This window comes from Sylvia atricapilla, chromosome 27 (genome assembly GCF_009819655.1).
Source record: "Sylvia atricapilla isolate bSylAtr1 chromosome 27, bSylAtr1.pri, whole genome shotgun sequence".
NCBI classification, from domain to species: domain Eukaryota; kingdom Metazoa; phylum Chordata; class Aves; order Passeriformes; family Sylviidae; genus Sylvia; species Sylvia atricapilla.
In genome coordinates, this window is record NC_089166.1 from 1,040,411 (window position 1) to 1,065,282 (window position 24,872).

The 24,872-nt window shown below is 66.2% G+C and overlaps 4 protein-coding genes across 5 annotated transcripts; 3 read left to right on the forward strand and 1 right to left on the reverse strand.

The window, feature by feature from the left end:
• The first annotated feature begins 736 nt into the window (after positions 1-736).
• On the forward strand, positions 737-11,125 carry ERBB2 (erb-b2 receptor tyrosine kinase 2). Its single transcript, XM_066336959.1, has 27 exons — positions 737-1,000; positions 3,609-3,760; positions 3,841-4,027; positions 4,265-4,402; positions 4,488-4,556; positions 5,192-5,304; positions 5,379-5,520; positions 5,592-5,708; positions 6,095-6,221; positions 6,300-6,373; positions 6,447-6,537; positions 6,998-7,197; positions 7,289-7,421; positions 7,513-7,603; positions 7,684-7,844; positions 7,943-7,990; positions 8,070-8,208; positions 8,297-8,419; positions 8,496-8,594; positions 8,674-8,859; positions 8,934-9,089; positions 9,179-9,254; positions 9,332-9,478; positions 9,566-9,663; positions 9,737-9,907; positions 10,046-10,304; positions 10,402-11,125. Exons 1-27 carry the CDS (start codon positions 925-927, stop codon positions 10,728-10,730), a joined length of 3,702 nt encoding a protein of 1,233 aa, XP_066193056.1. The 5' UTR covers positions 737-924; the 3' UTR covers positions 10,731-11,125.
• Positions 11,126-11,581: 456 nt separating this feature from the next.
• MIEN1 (migration and invasion enhancer 1) lies at positions 11,582-14,005 on the reverse strand. 2 transcript variants are annotated; one of them, XM_066336617.1, is made up of 4 exons: positions 13,865-14,005; positions 13,239-13,336; positions 12,860-12,936; positions 11,582-11,708 (listed from the first exon to the last, which is right to left on the reverse strand). In XM_066336617.1, the coding sequence occupies exons 1-4, from the start codon at positions 13,951-13,953 to the stop codon at positions 11,694-11,696; spliced, it is 279 nt and encodes a 92-aa protein (XP_066192714.1). In that variant the 5' UTR covers positions 13,954-14,005; the 3' UTR covers positions 11,582-11,693. The 2 variants fall into 2 exon arrangements, with proteins under 2 accessions (XP_066192714.1, XP_066192713.1); XM_066336616.1 differs by having other exon boundaries at positions 11,582-12,342.
• A 2,879-nt stretch (positions 14,006-16,884) lies between these two features.
• On the forward strand, positions 16,885-21,503 carry GRB7 (growth factor receptor bound protein 7). The gene is made up of 14 exons (XM_066336633.1): positions 16,885-17,224; positions 17,325-17,469; positions 17,946-18,102; positions 18,176-18,297; positions 18,377-18,454; positions 18,543-18,680; positions 18,761-18,871; positions 18,988-19,086; positions 19,473-19,553; positions 19,624-19,740; positions 19,814-19,874; positions 19,958-20,045; positions 20,438-20,531; positions 20,607-21,503. The coding sequence occupies exons 1-14, from the start codon at positions 17,094-17,096 to the stop codon at positions 20,751-20,753; spliced, it is 1,569 nt and encodes a 522-aa protein (XP_066192730.1). The 5' UTR covers positions 16,885-17,093; the 3' UTR covers positions 20,754-21,503.
• Positions 21,504-21,830: 327 nt separating this feature from the next.
• RDH8 (retinol dehydrogenase 8) lies at positions 21,831-24,434 on the forward strand. The gene is made up of 6 exons (XM_066336634.1): positions 21,831-21,927; positions 22,003-22,164; positions 22,661-22,840; positions 22,913-23,006; positions 23,092-23,275; positions 23,849-24,434. The coding sequence occupies exons 1-6, from the start codon at positions 21,831-21,833 to the stop codon at positions 24,086-24,088; spliced, it is 957 nt and encodes a 318-aa protein (XP_066192731.1). The 3' UTR covers positions 24,089-24,434.
• The last annotated feature ends 438 nt before the right edge of the window (positions 24,435-24,872 follow it).

Genomic DNA, 24,872 nt, shown 5'->3' on the forward strand with positions numbered 1-24,872 from the left:
CAAGGCAGTGGGTGAAGGTGGAACAGGTGGGGGACAGGTGCCAGCTCTTGGTCACCTCATCGGGGAGCCGTTAGATGCTGCTGGGCTGTCCCTGTCACCCAGGACTGTCCATGTCACCCAGCACAGTCCCCAACCCCTGCCCCATTCCTGGTTGCCAGGTGTGTCCCCCCCATCCCCTGGGACTAGCCCCCTCGGACCCATGAGTGGTATTTCTGTCCCCTCTCCCCTACATGGGTGACAGTCACAGCCCCAGTGAGGCAGATGAGGGGACAGGGATGGAGGGCGTGTCCTCCCCCCTCCCGTTCAGGCGACCCCCGCCCCCCGGGATCGCAGCAGGACCCCAGGACAGGAGACCTCCGGGGCTGGGGAGTCCCAGGTGCTCCCCAGGGAATGCGAACGGGAGGCTCTGGGATGAGAAGTCCCCAGTCCGCGGTGTTGTGGGGGGACGGATTGCAGTGGAGGGGTCCGGGGTTCCCGGTGCTCCCGGGGTCCCCGGTGCTCCGAGAGGGTGGAAAGTGGGGTCGCAGCCAGCGTGTCCCCAGAGCTCCCGGGTGGTGGACAGAGGGTCTGGGGCGGGGGAAACCCGCTGATCCGGGGGACGGGAAGGGCGAACGAGGGGTCCCCGGTGCTCCCGGAGGATGGACGGCGGTGATTCCCAGTGCTACGGAGGACGGGAAGAGGGAAGGGGGAGTCCGGGGCGGGACGTGCCCGGTGCTCTGGGAGGTTGGACGGAGGGTCTGTCCTGGTCCGGGCGGCGGGAGCGCGCGGGGGCGGCGGGAGCGCGCGGCGCGCCCTCGCCCGAGGCCGGGACCGGGATCGGGATCGCGAGGCGGAGCCCGGGAGCGGCGGGAGGCGGCGGCTCCGGCTCCGCAAACTTTCCCGGAGCGGCGGCGGGGCCATGGGCCGCGGCCCGCGCTGAGCACCATGATCGCGGCCGGGGGCTGCCTCGGCGCCGGGCTGCTGCTGCTGGCCGCCCTCTGCCCCCCCGGCGCCGCTGAAGGTGGGTCCCACGGGGGAGCTCCGGGGGACACCGGGGACACCGGGAATCGAGGGGACCCCGGGCCGCGGGAGCGTCCCCCGCGCCGCGACTTCGCGCAAAGTTTTGCACGGGACCGACCGGGACCGGGGGGGCACCGAGAGGGAGAACCGGGAAAGGGAGGGGGGGACACCGGGGGGCGTGACCGAGAGGGCACCGGGGGGACATTGGGGGTGGGACCGAGTGGAAAACCGGGAGGGGACCGAGGGGGTACCGTGGGGGGAACTGAGGGGGCAGCGAGAGGGGACCGAGGGGTCCCCGAGTTGGGAACGAGCGGAGCACCGGGAGTGGGGCCGGGCAGCTCTGGGTCGTGGGGGCACCGGGCCGCGGGGTCCGATGTCCCCGGGGGCTGCACGGTTGGAAGTGACGTGCCCGCCTCTCCCGGCCCTTCCCCAGTCCCCCCGCTGCCCCACTCGGTGCCCTTGGTTCTCCCGGCCGCGGGCAGCGCGACCCCGGTGTCCCCGCGCCGCCACTGCCCGCCAGGACTGGGGGCCGCACTGGTGTGTACTGGGAGGCGCTGGAGCCAAGGGGGAGGCCCTGCCCGCTGCGCCCCGGTCCCCCCGGGCGGGACGACCCCCGGTGCCGCTTTCCCGGCAGGAATTTAGGAATTTCGGCTCCGCTGCAGCCCGGAGCGGGAACCCCTCCACTGCAGCCGGTCCCAGGGCTCCGGTACCGCCGGGAGAAGCGGGGACGGGGGCTCCAAATTTGTGGGGGTTCCCTTCCCGTGGGCATCCGGAGGCTTCGGGGTGCGGGGCAGGCGCGGTGCCCCACGGAGCGGCTGGGTGGGCGGGTGGGTGCGTCCCCGTCGCTCCCATCCACATTCTCGACGTGCCGCACCCAGCCCAGCCCCGGGGGGAGCGGGGAGCCCGGCCCGACAGCCCCCGGGCCTCGGCCAGGCTCCGCGGCGGCGCTGGCAGGAACGCGGCCAGCAGGGGATGGGGCTGGTGGCCCCAAAGTTGGCACCAGCAGCCCCAAAAGACCCTTCTGCATCCCTGTTGGGGGGCAGCTCCAGCACGGGGTGTTTGGAAAGTGAGTGCCCGGTGGGACTGAGCCGGTGTGAGTGCTGGGACAGGGACGTGAGGACACACCGGGTGGCCTCCGCTCCTGGCAGCCCACAGCTCACTCTGCTTGGAGGGTCTGTGTGGGGTGACCTCCTGGTTAGGGACACCCCGGTGTCTCCCTGTGCCTGGGGCCGGATTCGTGTCCGGCAGCCCCAGCTCAGGGCAGCCCCGTGGGCACGTGGCCGACGGGCTTTGCCGGACACCCGTGGGTGCTTCACGGTGGTACCGCCCGCTGGAGTGAGCCAGGCAGGAGGGATCGGTCACCGCTCTTCCCAGAGCCCAGCCAGGGACCCGGGCGAGCAGACAAGCTCCTAGGGCACGGAGCCAGGATCCCACCAGGATCTGGCGCTGCTTCTCACTTGTCCCACCTGTCCTTTGCCCCAGGGAAGCCCCAGCAGCCCGTGCCTGCGCCACGGCAGGTGTGGGCAGAGACCTTGAGCTTTGGCCGCCCAACACAACGGCACGTTCCTTCCGGGATCCCCCCCGTTGCACGGCCGGTCGGGTGGGAGAGAGCTGAACTCCACATTCAGGGGGCTTCCTCCTTCCTGGCCGGATTTTCGCTGGCTCGGAGGCCTCGGAGCAGGCGGGGGAGGCGAGTGCCAGCCGGGTCTCCTGGACACGGGGCCGCGCCCGCAGCTGCCCAGCACCGGGGGCTGTCACTCAGCCACCGAGCAGCCGGGGACCGGCACACCGAACCTCCGGCTGACCCCCGTGTGCCCCCCTGCCCTGTGCTGGGCTGGCAGTGCCTGCCGGCTCTAGGGGTGACACTGTGGTGGCGGGAGGGTCAGCGCCGGGCTCGGTGCTGGAGCGGGGCTGGGCTCTGCTGTGGGGGCTCTCCCCGGCGAGGTGTTGGGGCGCCGGGGGCCGCGGGCGCGCCGGGGCTGGGCCGTGCCCGCCAGCCCTGCGTCACCGCAGCTCCCCAAACACGCCCGACCTGAAAAGGCGGTTCCAGGCGGGAGCGGGCGGCCGGGGCCCTGTGCCACCCGCGCCCGTGACTCACTCGCCCGGGGCCTGGCACCCAGGGCGGGCTCCCGCGCCCCCCACCCCGCCTGGATGTCTCCGGGAGGTTCGCCCGGCCAGCAGCCCCCCACAATAGGAGACCGGCCGGGCCCCGCAGCCGTCACCGCTCAACAATCGGGTCTTGTCTCTGCTCGGCCGCCTCGGTGGCGTGGGCAGCGCATTCCTGCCCGCGGCCCCCGCTCCGGCCCCGCGGCTCTGGGGGGTCCCAACCTAGCCCCCGGCAGTCCCCGGTCCCCGCCGCGGGCACGGGGCGACACCGGTCCCCGTTGTCCCTCGAGCGGGGGCCCGCTGCCAGAGCGGGAGCAGCTTTGCCGGGGTGGGAGCCGGGGGAGCCACGATCCAGGAAACCCATCGGAAGCTGTTGGGAGCAGCCCCGGAGATAACGGCGGCCGCCGCATCCGCGGCGTTTCCTGCGGGGGCCGGAGCTCGGTGTCCCACGGGGGAGAGAGAGGAGGGGTCGGGGACCCGCTGAGCCCCCGCTGTCCCCACAGTCTGCACCGGCACCGACATGAAGCTGCTGCGTCCCTCCAGCCCCGAGAGCCACTATGAGACCCTGCGGCACCTCTACCAGGGCTGCCAGGTGGTCCAGGGCAACCTGGAACTCACCTACCTGCCCGCCGACGCCGACACAGCCTTTCTCAAGGTGCGCAGCGGGAAAACGCCCCGAGCGGGGGGAAGGACGGGGGTCCGGCCGGCCACTCACCCGTGTCCCCCCCATCCCAGGACATCAAGGAGGTGCAGGGGTACGTGCTGATCGCGGAGAACCAAGTGAGCGGGCTGGAGCTGCAGAGCCTGCGCATCATCCGCGGCACGCAGCTCTTCCAGGACCGCTACGCCCTGGCCGTGGTGGGCAACGCCGGCCCCGCCGGGGCGCCGGGGCTGCGCCAGCTCGGCATGAGGCACCTCACAGGTGGGGAACCCACTCCTGGGGCTGGTACGGGGTGCTGGAGGATGTGGGTCAATGCTCCTGCAGCTGGGAGCTGCCAGCTCCGGTCTGGGGTGGGTGGTCGCATGGGGTGGCGGGTCCCTGTCCAGGTCTGGGTGTCCCCATGGCGGGTCTCCACCCAGGATTGGGAGGTCCCTACCAAGCACTGGGCTGCGGGACCCCCCTGTCCCCATGCTGACCCCCCCTCCTGTCTCCCCGCAGAGATCCTGAAGGGAGGGGTGCTCATCGAGAGGAACCCCGAGCTCTGCTTCCAGGAGACCATCCTGTGGAGCGACATCCTCCACCGGCACAACGAGCTCCGTGGCGAGATCCAGGTGGACACCACCCGTACCCGCAGCTGTGAGTGCCCCGGGGAGGGTTGTGGAAAGGGTCTGGGGGTTCCAGCTCCCCTGGCATCCCCTGCTCACTCTTCCCCCCTGCTCAGGTCCCGACTGCCGGGCACTCTGTGCTGAGGGACGCTGCTGGGGTGAGGGCAAACAGGACTGCCAGACACGTGAGTGTGGGGCCCACAGAGGCTCTGACCCCTCCCCAGGGACCCCCAAAGCCCCTGGGAATCCCTTTCCTTCCCTTCACATGCCCCTGCTCCACTGATCCCCACTTGGCACCCAAATCTCTGTCCCAGAGGCTCCCTGGACCTTCTGCTTGCACTCCCAAATTGCTGCCCTACTGAGCCCTACTTGCCACCTGTTCCCAAAGACCCTCTGGACCTTCTATTTGCCCCCCCAAATCTCTGTCCCACCGACCCCTATTTGCCACCTCAATCTTGCCTCCAGAAGCACCCTGACCTTTTGGCCCCAAATCCTTCTTCTGCTGAGCCCTACACAGCACCCAAATCCTGGCCCCAGAGATCCCCTAAAATCCCTGCTCTGGGAGCCTACCCTTACACCCCAAATCCCTGTCCTGAGGACCTCTGCTTACACCCCAAATCCCAGCCCTGGAAACCCCCCCATACCCCTCTAGATTCCTGCCCCACTGCCCCCACTTGACACCAGAATTCCCACCACCCAGATTTTTACCCTGGGAACCCACTTACCCTCCAGCCCCTCATCCTGGAGACTCCTCCTTTGCCTGGAGAGGGGTGATCCATGGGGGTCTCCATTCCCAGCGTGTCCCTGTGTGCCCCCACAGTGACCAACAGCATCTGCCACGGCTGCCCACGCTGCAAGGGCACGAAGCCCACGGACTGTTGCCACGAGCAGTGTGCCGCCGGCTGCACCGGCCCCAAGCACTCTGACTGCCTGGTGAGCACGGGACTGGGGGCACCGGGGGGCCTGGGGGGGAACAGGGGTCTCACACGGCTTTGTCTCCCCCCCAGGCGTGCCTGAACTTCAACAGGAGCGGCATCTGTGAGCTGCACTGCCCCCCACTCGTCGTCTACAACTCGGACACTTTCGAGTCGATGCCCAACCCTGATGGGCGCTACACCTTTGGTGCCAGCTGTGTCAGCCAGTGTCCCTGTGAGTGACACCCTGGGGGGGTGCAGGGGCAGCCAGCGTGGCCCTGACCCTCCCCTCCTGCCCCCCTCCAGACAACTACCTTGCCACAGAGGTGGGCTCCTGCACCCTCGTGTGCCCCCAGAACAGCCAGGAGGTCACGGTGAACAACATCCAGAAGTGTGAGAAGTGCAGCAAGCCCTGCCCCGAGGGTGAGAAACCCCCCTGGGGTCTGGGAGGGCTCTGGGTGCCCTGGGAATGTGGGTGAGCAGCCCTCAGGGGCCAGGGAGGGGGGCTCTGGAGACTGTAGGATTGTGGATGAGCCCCCCTCAATCCCCTGGGGGGCTCATGGGATTCCCAGGGATGTGGGTGAGCAGTCCCCTGGGGGCTGGGGGTACTTAGGGAACCCCAAGGGTATGGGTAAGCAGCCTTCCCAAGTCTTGGGGGGTTCTGGGGACCCCAGCAATGTGGGTGATCAGTCTCCAGGGCAGCTCTGGGGTCTCCAAGGCTGTGTGGGGGTACCTCCATGGCTGGTGGGGCAGTGTTTTGGGGGGCTCAGGGGTCCTGGCTGAGTCCCCCAGCCCTGCTGTGCCCGCAGTGTGCTACGGGCTGGGAGTGGATTTCCTGAAGGGTGTCCGTGCTGTGAACGCCTCCAACATCCAGCACTTCTCCGGCTGCACCAAGATTTTTGGGAGCCTGGCCTTCCTGCCTGAGACCTTCGCTGGGTGAGTGCCCAATTCCCCTCCTGAGCCCACTGGGACCCCCAGTGGGATCCCCCCCAACCTCCCTCCCGTCCCTGGCAGGGACCCCAGCACCAACACCCCACCCCTGGACCCCAAACTGCTGCGGATCTTCGAGAGCCTGGAGGAGCTGACAGGTGAGAGCTGGGGGAGCTGGGGGGACTCTGTGTTTGGGGAGGACATGAGGTGGTGACACTCTGCTCCCCACAGGCTTCCTCTACATCGCGGCCTGGCCGCCTGACATGAAGGACCTGGGAGTCTTCCAAAACCTGCGCGTGATCCGGGGCCGGGTGCTGCACAAGTGAGCAGGGACAGGAATGTGAGGGGACACAGCGGGATGTGGATGGATGCAGGAAGTCACAGAGGGGACACGGGGATGTGTGGAGGGACACAGGGAGTCACAGAGGGGACACAGAGACATGGGGTGACACAGGAACATGGGGATACGGAGGGGATGTGAGGAGATGTTGGGGCACAGTGGGACATGGGGGAACACGGGGGGTGTGCAGGGGGTTGTGGGAACACACAGGGACACATGGGGACACACTGTGGGATGAGGGGGGGACATGGGAGATGACAGGACATGAGGGAATATGGACAGGATGCAGACATTACAGGAGAGACGTGGGTGGGAAACGGGATGCAGGGAGACACAGGGAAATGAAGGTGACCCACACGGGGTGCAGGGGGACACAGGAAGGACATGGAAGACGTGAAGGGACACGGGGACACGCGTGTCTCACCCGTGGGTGTCTCGGCAGCGGCGCCTACTCGCTGACGCTGCGGGACCTGGCGGTGCAGGCGCTGGGGCTCCGGGCCCTGCGGGAGATCAGCAGTGGGATGGTGCTCGTGCACCACAACCCCCAGCTCTGCTTCCTCCAGAAGGTGCCCTGGCACAGCATCTTCCGCAACCCCCGCCAGCGCCTCTTCCAGACCCACAACAAGTCCCCCGAGCAGTGCGGTAAGTGTGGGCCTGTGGGGGTGAGGGGAGGTGGTGGACACCCCCCTTATTGCTGACAAACCCCCTGGTGCTGACGGTGCCCCTCCTGCAGAGAGCGAGGGGCTGGTTTGCTTCCACCTCTGCGCCCAGGGGCACTGCTGGGGCCCCGGCCCGACCCAGTGCGTGGCCTGTGAGCGGTTCCTGCGTGGCCAGGAGTGTGTGGCCTCCTGCAACCTCCTGGATGGGTGAGTGCAGACCCTGGGGAGTGGCAAATGGAGTCCCCTCACACACTGCAAGGTGAGGACAGGACCCCATCCCTGCCCCTTTGCCCTGCAGAGCCGTCCGGGAACACGCCAACGGGACGCGGTGCCTGCCGTGCCACCCCGAGTGCCAGCCCCAGAACGGCACCGAGACCTGCTTTGGATCGGTGAGGACATGGACACACCCTGGGCGGGGTAGGGGGTGCCCCCAGACACCTGGGTCCCTCACCCACAGCGATTCCTGCAGGATGCAGACCAGTGCGTGGCCTGTGCCCACTACAAGGACGCCCAGCAGTGTGTGTGGCGCTGCCCCAGCGGCGTCAAGGCCGACGCCTCCTTTGTCCCCGTCTGGAAATACCCGGATGAATTCGGCGTGTGCCAGCTCTGCCCCACCAACTGCACCCACTCGTGAGTTAGGGGTCCCTAGCCAAAAACGGGGTGGCCAGGGGGTGCTGGCAGCTGCAGGGGGCTGCTGACATCAAGGGGCCACCACCCTGTGTCCCCAGATGCACGATCCGGGATGAGGATGGATGTCCTGTGGACCAGAAGCCAAGGTAGGGATTGTGGCTGTGTTGTGCCACCGCCACTCTGGGCGCTGGGGGTCCCCCACACTGATGGCCTCTTGTCACACAGCCAGGTGACATCCATCATCGCTGGCGTGGTGGGGGCTCTGCTGGTCATCGTCCTGCTCCTCATCACCGTCATCTGCGTCAAGCGCCGGCGGCAGCAGGAGCGCAAGCACACGATGCGGCGGCTGCTGCAGGAGACCGAGGTGGGGATCTCCCGGGGGGCAGGAGTGAACCCTCAGTGCCTGGGAGGGATCAGGAGCCTGGCCCCCCTCACCTCTCCATGCCCTACAGCTGGTGGAGCCACTGACGCCCAGCGGGGCACTCCCCAACCAAGCCCAGATGAGGATCCTCAAGGAGACGGAGCTCAAGAAAGTGAAAGTTTTGGGTTCTGGTGCTTTTGGCACCGTCTATAAGGTGAGGGGCGGGGACAACACAGAGGGATGTGGCCCTCCTTGCTCTGCACCCCCTCACCTGCTTGTCCCCACCTCAGGGCATCTGGATCCCCGATGGGGAGAGCGTGAAGATCCCAGTGGCCATCAAAGTGCTGCGGGAGAACACATCACCCAAAGCCAACAAGGAGATCCTGGACGTGAGTGTGGCCATGGCACTGGGGGGGGAACGGGGCTGGCAGCGGCTCCTGCCCACCCTGACCCCCCTCCTGCCCACAGGAGGCCTATGTGATGGCAGGGGTGGGCAGCCCCTACGTGTCCCGACTGCTGGGCATCTGCCTGACCTCCACGGTGCAGCTGGTGACACAGCTGATGCCCTACGGCTGCCTCCTGGACTACGTGCGGGAGAACAAGGACCGCATCGGCTCCCAGGACCTGCTCAACTGGTGTGTGCAGATCGCCAAGGTAGGACAGGGACCTGGGCAGCTCTGGGGGGTCCTGGAGGGGACCAGGGACAGCTGGACATGTGCCACCTCTAGGGAATGAGTTACCTGGAGGAAGTGAGACTGGTGCACCGGGACTTGGCTGCTCGCAATGTCCTCGTCAAGAGCCCCAACCATGTCAAGATCACCGACTTCGGGCTGGCCCGGCTGCTGGACATCGATGAGACCGAGTACCACGCTGATGGTGGCAAGGTAGGGCTTGGGGACTCAGGGACAGTGGTGCTCCCCTTGGTGACAGCCACCCCTTGGTCCTGCTCACCTCTCCATTCGCCCTGTCCCAGGTCCCCATCAAGTGGATGGCGCTGGAGTCCATCCTCCGGCGGCGCTTCACGCACCAGAGCGATGTCTGGAGTTACGGTGCGTCAGGGTGTCCCCACCCCAGGGGGCTTGGGGGGTCCCAATGCACTGCTCACCCCCACGCCCGTCCCCTCCAGGTGTCACTGTGTGGGAGCTGATGACATTTGGGGCAAAGCCATACGATGGGATCCCTGCCCGGGAGATTCCAGACCTGCTGGAGAAGGGCGAGCGGCTGCCGCAGCCGCCCATCTGCACCATCGACGTCTACATGATCATGGTGAAATGTACGGGGAGGGCACAAAGGGACAGGGAGGGGACAGGGCCTGGTGTCACCCTGCTCCCGGCCCTGATGGCACCCGGCTCTGCTCCAGGCTGGATGATTGACTCCGAGTGCCGGCCCAAGTTCCGGGAGCTGGTCACTGAGTTCTCCCGCATGGCCCGCGACCCCCAGCGCTTCGTGGTCATCCAGGTATGCAGGTCCCCGGGGGTCCCGTCCCCTCAGCAGTGCCCTGGGGTGAGCACTGACCAGTGTAACCCCCCAGAATGACCTGGTGGGGCTGCCCGGCTCCATGGACAGCACCTTCTACCGGGCACTGCTGGATGAGGAGGACATGGATGACCTGGTGGATGCCGAGGAGTACCTGGTGCCTCACCACGGCTTCTTCAGCACCGACACCTCCACCACCTACCGCAGCCGCATCTCCTCCATGCGGGTACGAGGGGAGGGCTGGCAGGGAACTCCCAGTCCTGGCATAGGTGTGGAGGTGCTCCCGTGCCATGTCTGTCAGGGGCAAAGGGCTAGGATGGTTCTTGGGGTGGGCTCAAGTGCCTGACTCCATGTCCTTTCCCAGAGTACGGCGGAGTCTCCAGCCAAGGTGGAGGAGGGTGAGGGCTTGGCCTCCTTCCCCTTCCCTGCCCAGGGCCTGGCGGAGGGGCCAGAGGGCCCTGTCCCTGAGGCACCAGACGGGGACAAGGTGGCCCTGCAGAGCCCCCCGGGGCGGGAGCCTGGAACCCTGCCCCGCTATAGCGAGGATCCCACCGGGCTGGTGGCCAAGGACGAAGAGGACCCTGAGGGCTTCACCATCCCAGCCCCCCACAGCACCATGCCAGGTAGGGAGGGCACAGCCGGACTCTTGGGGAGGTGGTAGGGGGTTTCTGCCTGTCCCATGACCCCTGGGGGGTCCCTAACATGTCACTCACCCTGCAGAGTACGTGAACCAGGCTGGGGAACATCTGCCTCGAGCCCCCCCATCCCCGCCGGACAAGCCCAAGGCGCACCAGGGGAAGAACGGGCTCATCAAGGACCCCAAGAACTCCTTCCCAGGGCCCTTCGGCCACGCCGTGGAGAACCCAGAGTACCTGGCACCCCACGGCCCCCCTGTCCCTGGCTCCTTCAGCCAGGCCTTTGACAACCCCTACTACTGGAACCAGGACCCTGCCAAGGGTGGTGGCCCTGAGGGCAGCCCCGGCACGACACCCACGGCTGAGAACCCCGAGTACCTCGGCCTGGCCAGCCCCGACGCCACGGCCGTGTAGGAGAGACCCCCCAACTTCACCAAGGCAGCTCAGAGAGGGACAAGCCACGGCTGTGGGGCTGGGGGTCCATCCCCTCTGCTCAGGGGTGGCACCGGCCACAGAGGGCTGGGAGAGCCCAGGACACTGTGGGACAGCACGGCAGCAAAGAGTGGGGACAGAGGGGTCACCCTTGGTGGCACTGGCGGTGCCTGGAGCAGCCCAGGGAGCTTGGACCCAGCACGGCCCAGGGAAGGACAGACCCTCTGCCATCCCCCCACTCCAGGGCTGTCCCAGTGCCTGGGACACGTGGACTTGCACTGAGGGCAGCTGGACTGAGAGCAGTCCTGGCTGCTCCAGGATTTTTTTTGAAGCACCGGGATGTATATTTGATAATTGTACATTGGTTGTTTTTTCTACTCTGGTGGTCAGTTTGGTTCCCCCTTCTGCGTCGGATCCAGCTCTGTCTCCCAAGGACCATTCATATCATCATTCATATCCTTTTCCTTTATCCTTCTTATTTCCCTTTTTTCCTTCTCTTTTTCCCTTCTCCATTCATTTTTCCCTTTTCCCCTTCCCTTTTCACCTCCCTTTCTCCTTTTTCCTCCTCCCTTTTCCTCTTTTCCCTCCTTTCCATTTTTTTTTCTATTCCGTTTTCCCCTTCTCCATTTCCTTTTCACCTTTTGTCTTCCCTTTCCCCCTCCTTTCTTCTTCCCCTTTCCCTTCCTTTTCCTTCTGCCACTCCTCCCTCTTTCCCCTTCCCCTCCCCTCCCCTCTGTCACCCCCCACCACTTGCCTGAAGGATAAAATTCCTGCTCCCAGGCAGGATCCAGGACCGTGTCCCACCCCCCATTCCCGAGGGACACCAGAGGAGCCACATTCTCCATCCTTTATTCTGCCCAGTCCGTTTGCTTTATACACAGTATAGAATAAATAGGGGGGGCCCCCCAGCCCCGAGGCCAAGGGCAGGGTCATTCCAGGCAGGAATCAGGAGCTGGGAGCCTGGGAATGGGGAGGGGGGGATGTGAACACACCTGTGGCCGTGGGGCCGGGCCGGGGTTCCCATGGCCGGCCCCTGCCCCGGATTAAACAGTGACAGAGGGACTTTAATCATTAACAAATCCTCTGAGAGTTACAGCCAGTGGATTCCCCTTGGAATGAACCTGCCGGGAGCTGCTCCAACACCCAGCCTGGCTCCCCATTCACGGGAGACCCCCAGATTCCTGGGGGGTGAGGGAGAGGCCAGCACAGAGACATGGGGGTGCTGTGGGGACCCCCTGTCTGGGGACCCTCTGTGCCCCCCAGGGAGGTGCAGCTGATGAGGGGGGAAGGCAAAGGCAGGTGGGAGACCCCCCCTAAGCCACAGCTACACCCCACAGCAGTTTGAGCAGGGGACACAATGACCCCCAGTGCCACAGCTCTGCCCTGGGGGTCCCCAGGAGGCTCCTGAGCTCCCCCAATGTTCCCAGTCCCCCTGGTGCCCCCCAGTCGTGCAGGGATTTAGGGAAGGCAGCGATGGGCAGCACGGGGGGACCCTGCTGTCCCCGGGGGGCTACAGGATGACGCAGGGGGGGCGGCTGTTGGTGATTTTCTCCAGGGGCTCCCCATTGCGGGCTCTGCGGATGGCCTCGATCAGCTGGGGAGACACGGCAGGGGAGGGGTCACAGCCAGGGCTTGGACAAATCCCAGCCACGGCAAAGCTCTGAGAGCACTCCTGGCTGCTCTGGGAATTTTTGGAAGCATCAGGACATGTATTTGATACTTGTACATTGGTTGTTTTTTCTGCTCTGGTTGTGTTTGGTTACCCCTTCTCCATCGGATCCCGCCCTGTCTCCCAAGGACCAGCACGTCATATCCCTTCCCTTTATCCTTCTTTGTTCCCCTTTTCCTTCTCTTTTTCCCTTTTTCCTTCCCTTTCCCCCTCCCTTTTCCTTCTTTCCTTTTTTTTTTTTTTTGTTTTTGTTTTTGTTTTCCTTTTTGGTTTTTTGTCTCTCTCTCCCAGCAGCACCCTCAGCAGGTGGCAGGAAGGGGAACTCCAGAGGGTGACAAAGCAGGTACCCCGTGGGCAGACCCCATCCCAGGAGGGGCTCACTGCAAACCAAACACCCCCAGCCCAGCCTGGCTGACCCCGAGAGCCCCGGGTGGGTACTCACGTCCTTCTCATAGGGAAAGCCCCCGTTCTCCAGCTTGGAGAAGACGAGCTGCCCGTTGATCTCGATCTCGAAGGCACCTGAGGGCACACACAAGGCCCAGCCCTGAGCTGTGTCCCCCCCAAACCCCTCGTGGCATCCCCAGCCTGTGCCCCCCACGGCAGCACTGAGCTGGCAGAGCACTCAGAGCCCCTCCAGGAGCTCCTGCAGACCCCCAGCTCTGCCCCTAAACCCTGCTGAGGGGGCAGCAACCAGGGCATGAGCCCCCCTGGGCTTCCTGCCAGGTTTAATCCACCCCAGCCCCTCCCCAGACCCCCAGCACGGCACTGGGGGTGGCCTGGGGTGTCTCCCCCCCAAGCCCGAGGCTGTTGAGGGGTCTCACCGGTGCCCCCCAGCCGTGACTCGATCTCGATGTCGGGGTACTCCTCCCGCACGGCGCTCGCCAGCTCCTGGTACGTGGCCTCGAAGCCGCAGGGCTCACTGGGGAGGGGGAACTGGCTGAGGAGGGGTGGAGGCACGGGGAACCCCCCGAACTAAGGAGCCCCCGCAGCCTGTACCCCCACTGCACCCCCAGTTCCCAACACTCCCACTCAGGAGCCCTGCCCAAAACCCCCTGCACGCCCCTTCCCCCCAACCCCATAACCCTATGGTCCCTCATTACCTCCCCACCCTGCAGAACCCCCAAATCCCCTATAACCCCTTCCTCAGCCCCCGAATTCTCCTATAACTCCCCTCAGCGCTCCGATTCCCGCACCCTGCAGAGACCCTCAACCTCCCTACCGCCCCCTCCCTACAGCCCCTCTCCTCAGCCCCCCAACCTCCCTCTATCCTCCGCAGCTCCCCCTTCTCCGCCCAGTCCCCTCCGTGCCTGAACCTGCCCAATGCCTCACCCCAGTTCCCCCAGTTTCTGCTCCCAGTATCGCTGTGGTCAGCATCCCCCCACCCCCGAAAGCCCCGGGATCCCCTCGGTACCCTCGGTTCATCCGGCCCCGCGGCCGCGGCGCTCACCAGTACTCCACCACGATGCGGACCCGCCGCTCGGCCCCACTCTCAGCCCCGTTCCCGTCCCCGGTCGCGCTCTCGGCCCCGCCGCTCATTGCCCTCGGTGCCGCCGCGGCGCCGCTTCCGGGTGCGGTCACGTGACGCGTCACTTCCGGCCGCTCTGCGCCGCCGCGCTGCGCGTCTTGTCTGCTCCGAGACCTCCGGGAGACCCGCCGTGACCCCGGGGACCCCCGGCGGACCAAAACTGACCCTCAGTGACTCCCCCTGTGGAACTCCCAGTGACTCAAAGTGGCTCCCAGAGCACATCTAGTGACCTAAAGTGACCCCCGCAGGACCCTAACTCACCCGTGTGTCACCTGCTGTGACCCCCGAGAGCTGCAGGGGACCCACACAATGATCTCAGTGACCCCCGTGTCACCTGCACCCACCGCCGTGGGACCCAAGGTGGCCTCCGGGGGATCCACACGGAGCCCGTGTGACCTGAAATGACCCTCACAGAAGCTCTCTAGTCCCATGGGAACCGCCACTGCTTCATGGGACCCACACCTAAACCCCCTGTGGAGGTTCTATAGGGCCCTGTAGCCCCCCCACAAACCAACAGGACCACAGGGACCCTGAGCCCCTCCATGGGGACACCTCTAGCGACTCTGTGACCCCACAAGGGGCACCACAAGTCCCCAGTGGGAGCTCCCAGACCCCATGTGGGGACACCCACAAGGGACACTACAGGACACACACAGAGCCGCTAAGGGACCCCACATCCCACTGCATTCCCATATCCCAGATACCACCTCCCAACTCTCCTGGAAGGACCCCTGACCTGCATGAGACCGCCCACGACCCCCCCACCCATGGTCCCACCTGGCAGGAGTCCCTTAGGGGACAATGGGGACAACCCCCTCCCTTCATGGGGCCCTTCCAGCCCCCACTTTGGGGGTCCCAGGGGAGCCCCAACCCAAACCCCACACCCTGGGGCTGAAGACTCCCAGGGCATGGGCTGGGGGTCTGTGGGATCTGCACCCCCAGAGGACCGATGCCCTGTGTCCCCCCGCGGCCCGGCTGCTCCAGGGGTCACCCCAGTGCATTGTGGGAAACTCCCCATCACCACCTCAGGGGGGTCGTGGGAGATGGGTTTGGGGGGTGCAGCCCCCCGGGGCTGAGCCGGGGCCAGGCTGGACCCCCCATCGCGGGGCCGATGGGGCTGGGGGAGCCCTCCTGGGTGTTGGTGGGGGGCCGGTGCCGGGCAGCAGGCCCGGGGCGTTGTGATGTCAGGCGGGGGCGGGTGCTGGCGCAGGTAGATAAAGCCGGGGAGAACAGGAATCCCTGGTCCGGCGGGAAGGTGCCGGGACGCGGCAGGCGCTGCAGGTAGGAGCGGGGCCGGGCTGGGGGCTGCTGGGGCCGGAGGGTGGCGGCTCATCCAGGGGTGTTGGCCCCATCCAGCCGGGAACGACCCTGGACCTCTCAGTGCGCCTGCACCCCTTCCCTCCCTCCTTCCCGCCTTCCTCCCGGCTCTTCCTCCTCCTCTGCCACCCCGCCGTGGCTCCCCTGCTGCCTCTGTGCTCCTGGGGAGCGCTGTCCCCCCAACCTCAGCACCCACCAGGACCCCCACCCACAGCTGGGGTCCTGTTCCTTAATCCTGGTGGTCTCAGCACCTTGTCCCTTATCCTGGTGACCCTGTGATTCCAGTCCTTAACCCTGGTGTCCCTGGAATCCCATCCCTTAATCCTGGCAATTCTGGGATCCTGTCCCTCAGCCCTGTTGCCCTGGGACCCCACCCCCTCAATCCAGTGCCCCTGGACCCCCTGCTCTGTGGCCCTGGTGGCCCTGGGGCCCATCCCGGTGGTCCTGACCCCCTCCAGCTTCCCACCCTGTGACCCTGATGGCCCCTGTCTCTTTGCCCAAAGTTCTGTGTCCCCGTTTGTCCCACGCCCCCGGGACACCCTGTGTGTCCCCACCCTGCTGGAGCCCTGCCACGGCCACCGGGACAGGGCTCACACCGGGGTGACCTGAGGCCATGGGGTTGGGCTGTGGCTTGGTGCCAGGGCAGTGTCCTGGTCACAGGGCCCTGTCTGTCACATCCCCCCGTGTCCCCTGCTGTGCCTCACCGGCAGCATCACCCTACCTGACCCCTGACTGTCCCTGTGTCCCCAGATCACCGCGGGGTCTGGCCAGGGAGGGGGGACCTGGCCTGGCACAGCCGGGGCAGGAAGCAGGGATGGAGCAGAGGGTCCCAGCGGGATGCTGTGATGGGGACAGGGACACGACAGGGACAGGGATGGGATGAGGATGATATCAGCCCTGCCCAGCCATGGACTTGGACCCTGAGAGGTGGCAGGAGGTGGGGACAGGTACGGGCAGCGGGCGAATGATTAACGTGGCTTTACACGCTGTCCGGGGACCGCCAGGTCCAGCGCCCTGTGGCCACCGAGTGCCACCGTGGGTGCCACGTGTGTGTTACGTGTGCCACGTGCTGGCGGGGCCGCGACACATCCCCGCGGGTCACTCCAGAGCCGGAGCCGGTGCCGGAGCGTGCCCGGTGTCCGAGCAGGGTGGCACGGCGTGGGCGCGGGCACCGGCCGTGGGTGGGGACACGGAGGGGCTGTGTCAGCGCTGGGGGGGCTGGCGGCGGTTCCCACGGCGGCTCCCTCGCCCCCGGCTCCCGGCGCGGCCGCCCGGGCCCGGATGCCAGGGCGGTGAGGTGGAGCTGGGAGCGGCCGCCAGAACTGGTTTGGCCGGACCCGAGGAGGTGTTTGGGCTGAGCCGCCGCCGTCGCCACGCTCGGCTTCCTTCTCTCCGCGGCGCCGGCACGGCTCGGCCTGGCAAAGCTCAGCTTGGCTAAGATCGGCCCGGCACGGCTCAGCCAGCATCTCCCAGTGCCCCCAGAGCCTCAGTGCTGGTGTGGGTCCCACCTGGGATGTGGGAGATTCTTGGGGGTCTCATAATGGGCTGTGCTCACCATCAGCTTCCAGCCCCCAGCACCTGGACAAGGACTGGGGGGACTGGGACACCCTTGGTGGCCACCTGGGGCTCAGCCAGACCCCCAGAGCTGGGGTCCTGCTTGTCTGGGCACCAGGAAAATCCCCCTGGGTGGGTGCCAGGGGTGGGAGACCACGTGGAGCCTGGTGTGGTGTCCTGCAGGGGCTGCCCATGGCTCCCCAAATGTGGCCACGGCCCCCCCAAGGGAAGGAGGACCATCACACGGTGCCAAACCCCCTCTCTCCCCACAGATAATGCCATGGAGGGGGGGGCTCAGCAGAGCAGCCTCTGGGAGCCCCCCGAGCAGGATGGGGGTCCTGGTGAGCGGGATGGGGGCGAGGGGCTGCCCGATGTCAAGCGTTCCCAGCCCCTCTTCATCCACGGCAGCAGGTGGGTGTGTGGCCTGGGGGGGTTCAGGGATGTTAAGGGGGGAGCAGGAGGTGCTCAGGGGGTGCTCAGAGGGCACAGAACTCACCCCCTGTACCTGCAGCCGGCAGCCGCCGCAGGAGGAGCCACGAGCGTCGTCGCTGCCCAGCATCCCCAACCCCTTCCCCGAGCTCTGCAGCCCCTCCAACTCGCCCATCCTGAGCAGCCCGGCCCTGGGACAGGGACCCCCCCGCGAGGGCACCTCCCATGTGAGTCAGGGGCAGGGGGCTGGGAAGGGGGGCTGAGATCTGGGACAGGGACACCCCTGCCAGTGCTGGGGAGGGGATTCTTGGTCTTGGGGCAGGGACCTCCCCGAGGAGGGCGCTGCCATGTGAAGTGAGAGTCAGGGCACTGGGGAGAGGGGAAGGTCTCAGCTCTGGGGCAGGAACCTCCTCCCATGTGAGTTGAGGGTCTGGGAAAGGGTCTCAGCCTTTGGACAGGGACACCTCTACAGAGGTCCCACCCTCCTGAGCCAGGGGGCCAAGGGGCTGGGTAGGGAGACCTCAGCCCTGGAGAAGGGAGCACCTCCCACAGGAGTCAAGGGACTGGGAAGGGGAGATCCCAACCCTGAGACCACCTCCCACACGAGTTGGTGAGCAGGAGGTGGCAGGGGTGGTCTCACCCGTGGTTCTGCAGGGTCCCCTCGTGCCGGGGGGACCCTGACACCCCCTGCCCCACCTCCCAGGTGGTGAAGGTGTTTGGTGAGGATGGTGCGTGCCGCTTCCTGGAGGCGTCGGCGGCGACCACGGCGCGGCAGCTGTGCGAGACCCTGGTGCGCAGGACACGGGCGCTGCAGGACCACAGCTGGGCCCTGGTGGAGCTGCACCAGCACCTGGCCCTGGGTGAGCGGCCTTGGGGGCACAGCAGGGCACGGCCCTGGGGACCCCCAGTCCTGCTGACCCCCTGTCCCCCCAGAGCGCTGCCTGGAGGACCACGAGTCGGTGGTGGAGGTGCAGAGCTCCTGGGCCCCGGGTGCCGACAGCCGCTTCGTGTTCCGCAAGAACTTCGCCAAGTATGAGCTCTTCAAGAGCAACGCGGTAGGTGGGCACCCCCTGGAGCCCCCCCCGTGGGGACCCTGAGCACCCCAAGGGTCTCTGCTGACCCTCTGTCCCCCAGCAGTCGCTGTTCCCCGAGGTGATGGTGTCCAGCTGCCTGGAGGCCAACAAGAGCATGGCACACTCCGAGCTCATCCAGGTATGGGGCAGCGTGCCCAGCTGTGCCCTGGGGACCCCGCCGTGCCCTGGGGACCCCGCCGTGCCCCTCAGCCTTCGTGTCCCCCCAGAACTTCCTCAACTCTGGGAGCTGCCCCGAGATCCAGGGCTTCCTGCAGCTGCGGGAGGCCGGGCGCAAGGTCTGGAAGCGTTTCCACTTCTCCCTGCGCCGCTCGGGGCTCTACTACTCCACCAAGGGCACCTCCAAGGTGAGGGCAGGGGGTCCTGGGGAGAGGGGGCATGGCCAGGGGGTGCAGCAGGGCCAGCCCTGACACCCCCAAACCCCCAGGACCCCCGGCACCTCCAGTACTTCGCTGACCTCACCGAGTCCAACATCTACTACGTGACGCAGGGCAAGAAGCTCTACGGGACGCCCACCGAGTTTGGCTTCTGCATCAAGGTGGGGATGTCCCTGCCTGTGGCAGGGTCATTCCCTGCGCCTCCCCCTGCCAAGGGCTCTCTGTCCCCTCAGAGCCACCCGGGGCTGCCCCGTGACGGCTCCGGCCTCTCCCGCAGCCCCACAAGGTGCGGAGCGGCGTGAAGGGCCTGAAGCTGCTCTGCAGCGAGGATGAGCAGAGCCGCAGCTGCTGGATGGCCGCGTTCCGCCTCTTCAAGGTGAGCCCCGAGCCGGTGCTACCGGCCCCCTGCTGGGGGGACGCTGGGATGATGGCAGAGGGATGCTGGGGAGACACGAGAGGGAATTAGGAGGGAATTAGGAGGGATAACGGTGGGATTCTGGAGGAATGATGGGGGGATGCTTGGGAGATACTGAGAAGATGCTGGAGAGATACAAGGGGAGAAATGTGGAGGGGTTCTAGAGGGATGCTGGAGGGATGACCCCATCCCAGTGAAAATGTTTCAGGGTGGGTGTCCCTGTGTCCATGCGGAGTGGATGCAGAGGTCCCCACCCCTGCACTGAGTGGCTGTGAGGTCCCTGGGTGTCCCTGGGTGCTCCCACACCCCACAGCACGGCCCCACGGCTGACAGGGCTGTTCCCCCAGTACGGCATGCAGCTCTACCGCAACTACCAGCAAGCACAGGCACGACTGAGCCAACCCCCCTGGATCGGCCCCACGCCCCTGGTGAGTGTCCCCTGCCCTCTGCAGCCCCTGGCCCGTGGGGACCCTCCGGTGACCCCCTTGTCCCCCACAGCGCAGCGTCTCCGACAACGCCCTGGTGGCCATGGACTTCTCAGGGTGCACGGGCCGGGTGATTGAGAACCCCAACGAGGTGCTGACCGCAGCGCTGGAGGAGGCACAGGCCTGGAGGGTGAGTCGGGGTGCTGGGAAGTGAGGGGGAGCCCCATGAGCCCACCCTAACGTCCCCTCCTTTGTGTGCCCAGAAGAAGACGACGCACCGGTACAGCCTGCCCACAGCCTGCCACAGCTCCCCGCTCAGTGCTGGTGAGATGTGGGGCTCAGTGCCCAACGGGGGTCCTTAAACCAGGGTGGGGGTCCCCCCAAGCCTGACACCCCTCTCTCCACAGCCATCCACCGCACCCAGCCCTGGTTCCATGGACGCATCTCCCGGGAGGACACCCAGCAGCTCATCGGCCGTCAGGGACTGGTGGACGGGTACGGGACCCTGGGGTGGGGGGATTGGGGACCCTGGGGTGGGGGGATTGGGGACCTTGGGGTGGGGAGATTGGGGACCCTGGGGCTCCTGGGGGGGACATGGAACTCCAGGGAGGCACAGGAGCCCAAGAGTTACAGGGTCTTGCAGCTCCTGGGGGGACACAGGACATGTGTAGGGGTGGGGGTGAGTGATCCCTGCAGGGTTGTGACTCCCAGGATTTTGCAGGGTTTGGGGGACACACAGGCTCCTGGGGGGACACAGAGACTCCCAGGGATTCCAGGGGGTACCAGGCTATTCCCAGATCTTCATAGTGAATTTGTGGGACCCCATGGGTGACAGCAGGAGGGCAGAGGGGACCTGGGGTCAGCAGTGACACCCCTGGGGCTCGCAGGGTCTTCCTGGTGCGGGAGAGCCAGCGGAACCCCAAGGGCTTCGTGCTGTCCCTGTGCCACCTGCAGCGCATCAAACACTACCTCATCCTGCCGGTGAGTGCCACCGTGGGGCTGGGGGGGACGGGGGGGGGTCAGAAAGAGAGGTCCTGACCTGCAGCCCCCCGGCAGAGCGAGGAGGAGGGACGGCTCTACTTCACCATGGATGACGGGCAGACGCGCTTTGCCGACCTCATCCAGCTCGTGGAGTTCCACCAGATCAACCGCGGCATCCTGCCCTGCAAGCTGCGGCACTACTGCACCTGTGTGGCCCTCTGAGCCACGCCATGGCACCACTGGGAGGGTTTGGCACAGCCTGGCACCACCGGCATGGCGGGGTTTGGCTCAGTCTGGCACTGCCAGAGTGGCCTGGCAGAGTCTGGCACTGCTGGCGTTCTTTGGCTCAGTCCCACTGCTGATGTAGCACGGCTTGATGCAGCCCAGCACCACCGGCAGGGAATGGCTTGGCACAGCCTGGCACCACTGGGATTGTTTGGCACAGCCTGGTCCTGCTGATATGGCAGCACCAGTTTTGGCACAGCTGAGCACCACTGATACGGCACAGCCTGGCACTACTGGCACAGCTTGACACAGCCTGGCACCAGTCCAGGGATGGTTTGGCACAGCCTGGCACCACCAGCATAGCACAGTTTGGCACAGTCTGGCACAGTCTGGCACAGATGGGTGGTTTGGCACAGCCTGGCACTGCCAGTATGGCACAGCTCGGCACAGCCCAGCACCACCAGGATGGTTTGGCACAGCCTGGCACTGCCACCATGGCACAGCTCAGCACAGCCCACCGCCAGGACCTCCACACTCAAGCACTTTTTCCCCTCCACCCTGCAGCACCAGCCCCGAGTGTCTCTGCAGGGGCCTGGCACTCCTTGCCCCCACACCAGGGGGGTTTTGGGGCCCCAGGAGCAGGATCCCGGGGTGTGGGGACGAGGGGGGCACCCATCACCATGTCCCCCACATCTCCACGAGGCCAGTTGAACTGGGACATGTTTTATACCAGTGAAAATAAAGGTTATTTTTGCAGAGCTCCTGCCTTGTTCCTTCCCATCCCCAGTGCCCCCCAGTGCCGGTGACACACGGCATGCAGCGTCCTCATCTCCCACAGTGTCCCTAAGCCTGGCAGTGTCCCCAAGTCCCTCTGTGTCCCCACAGTGCCCCGGGTCCCACACAAAGGCCCCTCTGTGCTCCCCGGGCACCACGTGCGGCTCAGCCACGCGGCCGCCGCAAATCCCCGGGAGGGCGGATTATCCAGCGGGGATTAAGGGCCCGGATTTGGGGGGGCTGGGGCTGGGGCAGCTGCTATAAAGGCGGGGGGCTGGAGCGCGGCGGGGAGGCCGTGCCATGGCTCCCAAGACCGTGCTGATCACCGGCTGCTCCTCCGGCATCGGGCTGGCGCTGGCCGTGCGGCTGGCGCGGGACAAGCAGCGCCGCTTCCGAGGTGAGCGGGGTGGAGGGACCCCCCCAAGCCCCCAGGGAGAGCCCACGGGGGCTGATCTGCCTGTGCCCCCACCAGTCATCGCCACCATGAGGAACGTGGGCAGGAGCGAGGCGCTGGCGGCGGCGGCGGGGCCGGCGTTGGGCCGGACGCTCGAGATCAAACAGCTGGACGTGTGTGACGAGGGCTCCATCCGCGCCTGCCTTGACAGCATCCCCGGGCGCCACGTCGATGTCCTGGGTGAGCCCCGGGATTCCCCTCCCAGTGTCACCCCGGTGTGGGGACCCTCCATGATGGGGACCCCTGTGCTGGGGGCTGTCCAGGCAAGCTTGTCCTGTGCTGGGGATTATTGCTGCACCCAACGAGGGGATCTTCCGTGCCAGGGACACCTCATGACCCTGACCCCGTGCAGTGGGGACTGTCCACTCCAGGGACCCCCTGCACCAGGGACCCTCTGTGCTGGGATATTCCCTGCACCAGGGTGCAAACTCAGGATGTCTCTTTCTGGGGAACCTCTGAGAATTGGTCTTCTGCGCCAGGGGCCCCTCATGCATAAGGGACCCTGTGACCCCACACACCAGTGACCCTCCATGCCAGGACCCCCTTCACCAGGGACCCTGCACATCCAGGACATCCCATGCTGGGGACACTCACCCCAAGAACTAGGGACACCCCATGCCCAGGGTGAGGGATCCCCGTGCCCAGGGCACACCCCACTGATGCCCCCTGCCCACAGTCAGCAATGCCGGGGTGGGAATGGCGGGACCCCTGGAGTGCCAGAGCCTGGCGGCCATGCAGAGCCTCATGGACACCAACTTCTTCGGCCTCGTCCGCCTGGTCAAGGAAGTGCTGCCCGACATGAAGCGGCGCCGCGGGGGCCACATCGTCGTTATCAGCAGCATCATGGGCCTGCAGGGTAGGGGAAAATGGGGTGCCCTGGGGGGACCAGCCCCCACCCAGCCCTGACCGGGACTCCTCAACCATCCAGGCATCGTCTTCAATGACATCTACTCGGCCTCCAAGTTCGCGGTGGAGGGTTTCTGCGAGAGCCTGGTGGTGCAGGCGCTGCGCTTCAACGTGGCGTGAGTGCAGGGGCAGGAGGCCGTGCAGCCCCTGGGGCCGGAGGGTCTGGGGGTGCCCAGTGCCCAGTGCCCCATCCCTGGGCAGGATCAGCCTGGTGGAGCCGGGGCCGGTGATGACGGAATTCGAGACGAAGTTGTACGAGGAAGCCGAACGTGCCGACTACTCACGGACCGACCCCGAGACAGCCGAAATCTTCACCAAGCTCTACCTGAGGAACTCCAGGGATGTGTTCACCAGCTTGGGCCAGACCCCTGAGGACATCGCAGAGGTGACAGGCGGGCAGGGGGCCCCAGTGGGCTGGGCTGCACAGAGGTGTCAATTAGCCCTAACAAGGAACAGCGATGCCCAGCCAACAGTGGGGCAGCTCACACCCAGATGGCTCCATCCTGATGGGGCTGAGCCTGGCTGGGAATGGGGATAGGAATGGTGAGGGGATTGGAATAAGATGGGAAGGAGCTGAGGATGGAGATGGGAGGGAGATGGAATGGGAAGGGATGGAGATAGGGGTAGGATGGGATGGGGTGGGATAAGATACGGATAGAATGAAAAGAAGTTGGCGATGGGATAGGAATAGTGATGGGGTGAGGTGGGATGGATTAGAGATGGGGGTATGATGGGAAGGGCTTGGAGATGGGGATAGGAAGTGAGTGAGGAGTTGGGATGGGAGTGGGGATAGGAAGGGAATGGGAGGGGAGGGGATGGGAATGAGGATGGAGATGCATACGGGGGTGGGATGCAGACAGGGTCGAAAGGGGATAGGGGTGAGATGGTAATGGTGGTGGGCTGGGGCTGGGGCGGGGCTCTGGGGACAGGAAGGGGACAGTCCCATGTCCACGTGCAGCACACCCTGCGGGTGATCGAGGCGGCGCGGCCCCCGTTCCGGCACCAGACCAACGTGGCGTACACACCGATGGCCGCGCTCAAACACGCCGACCCCAGCGGCGCCCTCATCACCGACGCCTTCTACAAGCTGGTGTTCAAGTACGACGCGGTGCTGCGGTTCGGCCTCCGCGCCATCCGCCTGCTCCGGTGGCAGGCGCAGAAGGTCAAGGCGGGTGCGCGGCTCCTGGGCTTCAGATAAGCCCTTCAGTGGCCCCTGGGCACTGCCCAGCCCATCCCGGGGGCGGGGGCGAGGGGAGCCGGGACCCGTGCAGGGTTTCGCTTCCTGTTCCCGGCCCGAAATAGCTCCAGCCGCCGCTGCATTAAAATGGGGAGGGTATTTATAACCAGTGCCTGGTGAGCAAGGCAGAGCAGCTTCCTCCGGGAGTGCAGTAGCCGTGACGGGGCCGGGAAGGGCTGGCAGCTGCCCGCTGCCTGCCTCCTGCTCCCCTGGGACACCTGTGCCTCCGACCCGCGGGCATGTGACACCCAGGGGACCTCAGCCCGTCACGCCCTGGTGCTGCATCCTCCTCCCTCCAGGCGCTGCTGTGGGGTCGGGAATGTCCCATGCTGGGGGGTCCTGTGTCACCCGTGCCTGGCACTGAGCCCTGGGGCACTGGGGCAGCACAGGGGGTGTTGGGAGGGCAGAGAGCAGAGTGTGAGGGCTGTGTGGTGCGTTCAGAGGGGCACGGGGTGGGTATTTGAGGTGGAAAGGGGGTGCGGTGCGCAGTGGGGGTGGGATGTATGGCAAAGACTGGGTGCAGGGTGAGTTCAGGGGAGCCCAGCAGCTCACGCTGCCCCAGGGGCTCCCCTCCAGCTCCCGGTGGGTGACGGCGGGGTGGGTTCACCCTGGGCGCTGGCGTGTGGGCACTTGGCGTGACAGCACCGGGAGGTGAGCGCCGGGGGAAACCGCAGGAGGCCCGGCATGAATCAGCCCCGCTGCTCAGAAACCTTCCTGGCTCCCCCCGCACTCCCCGGAGCGGCCC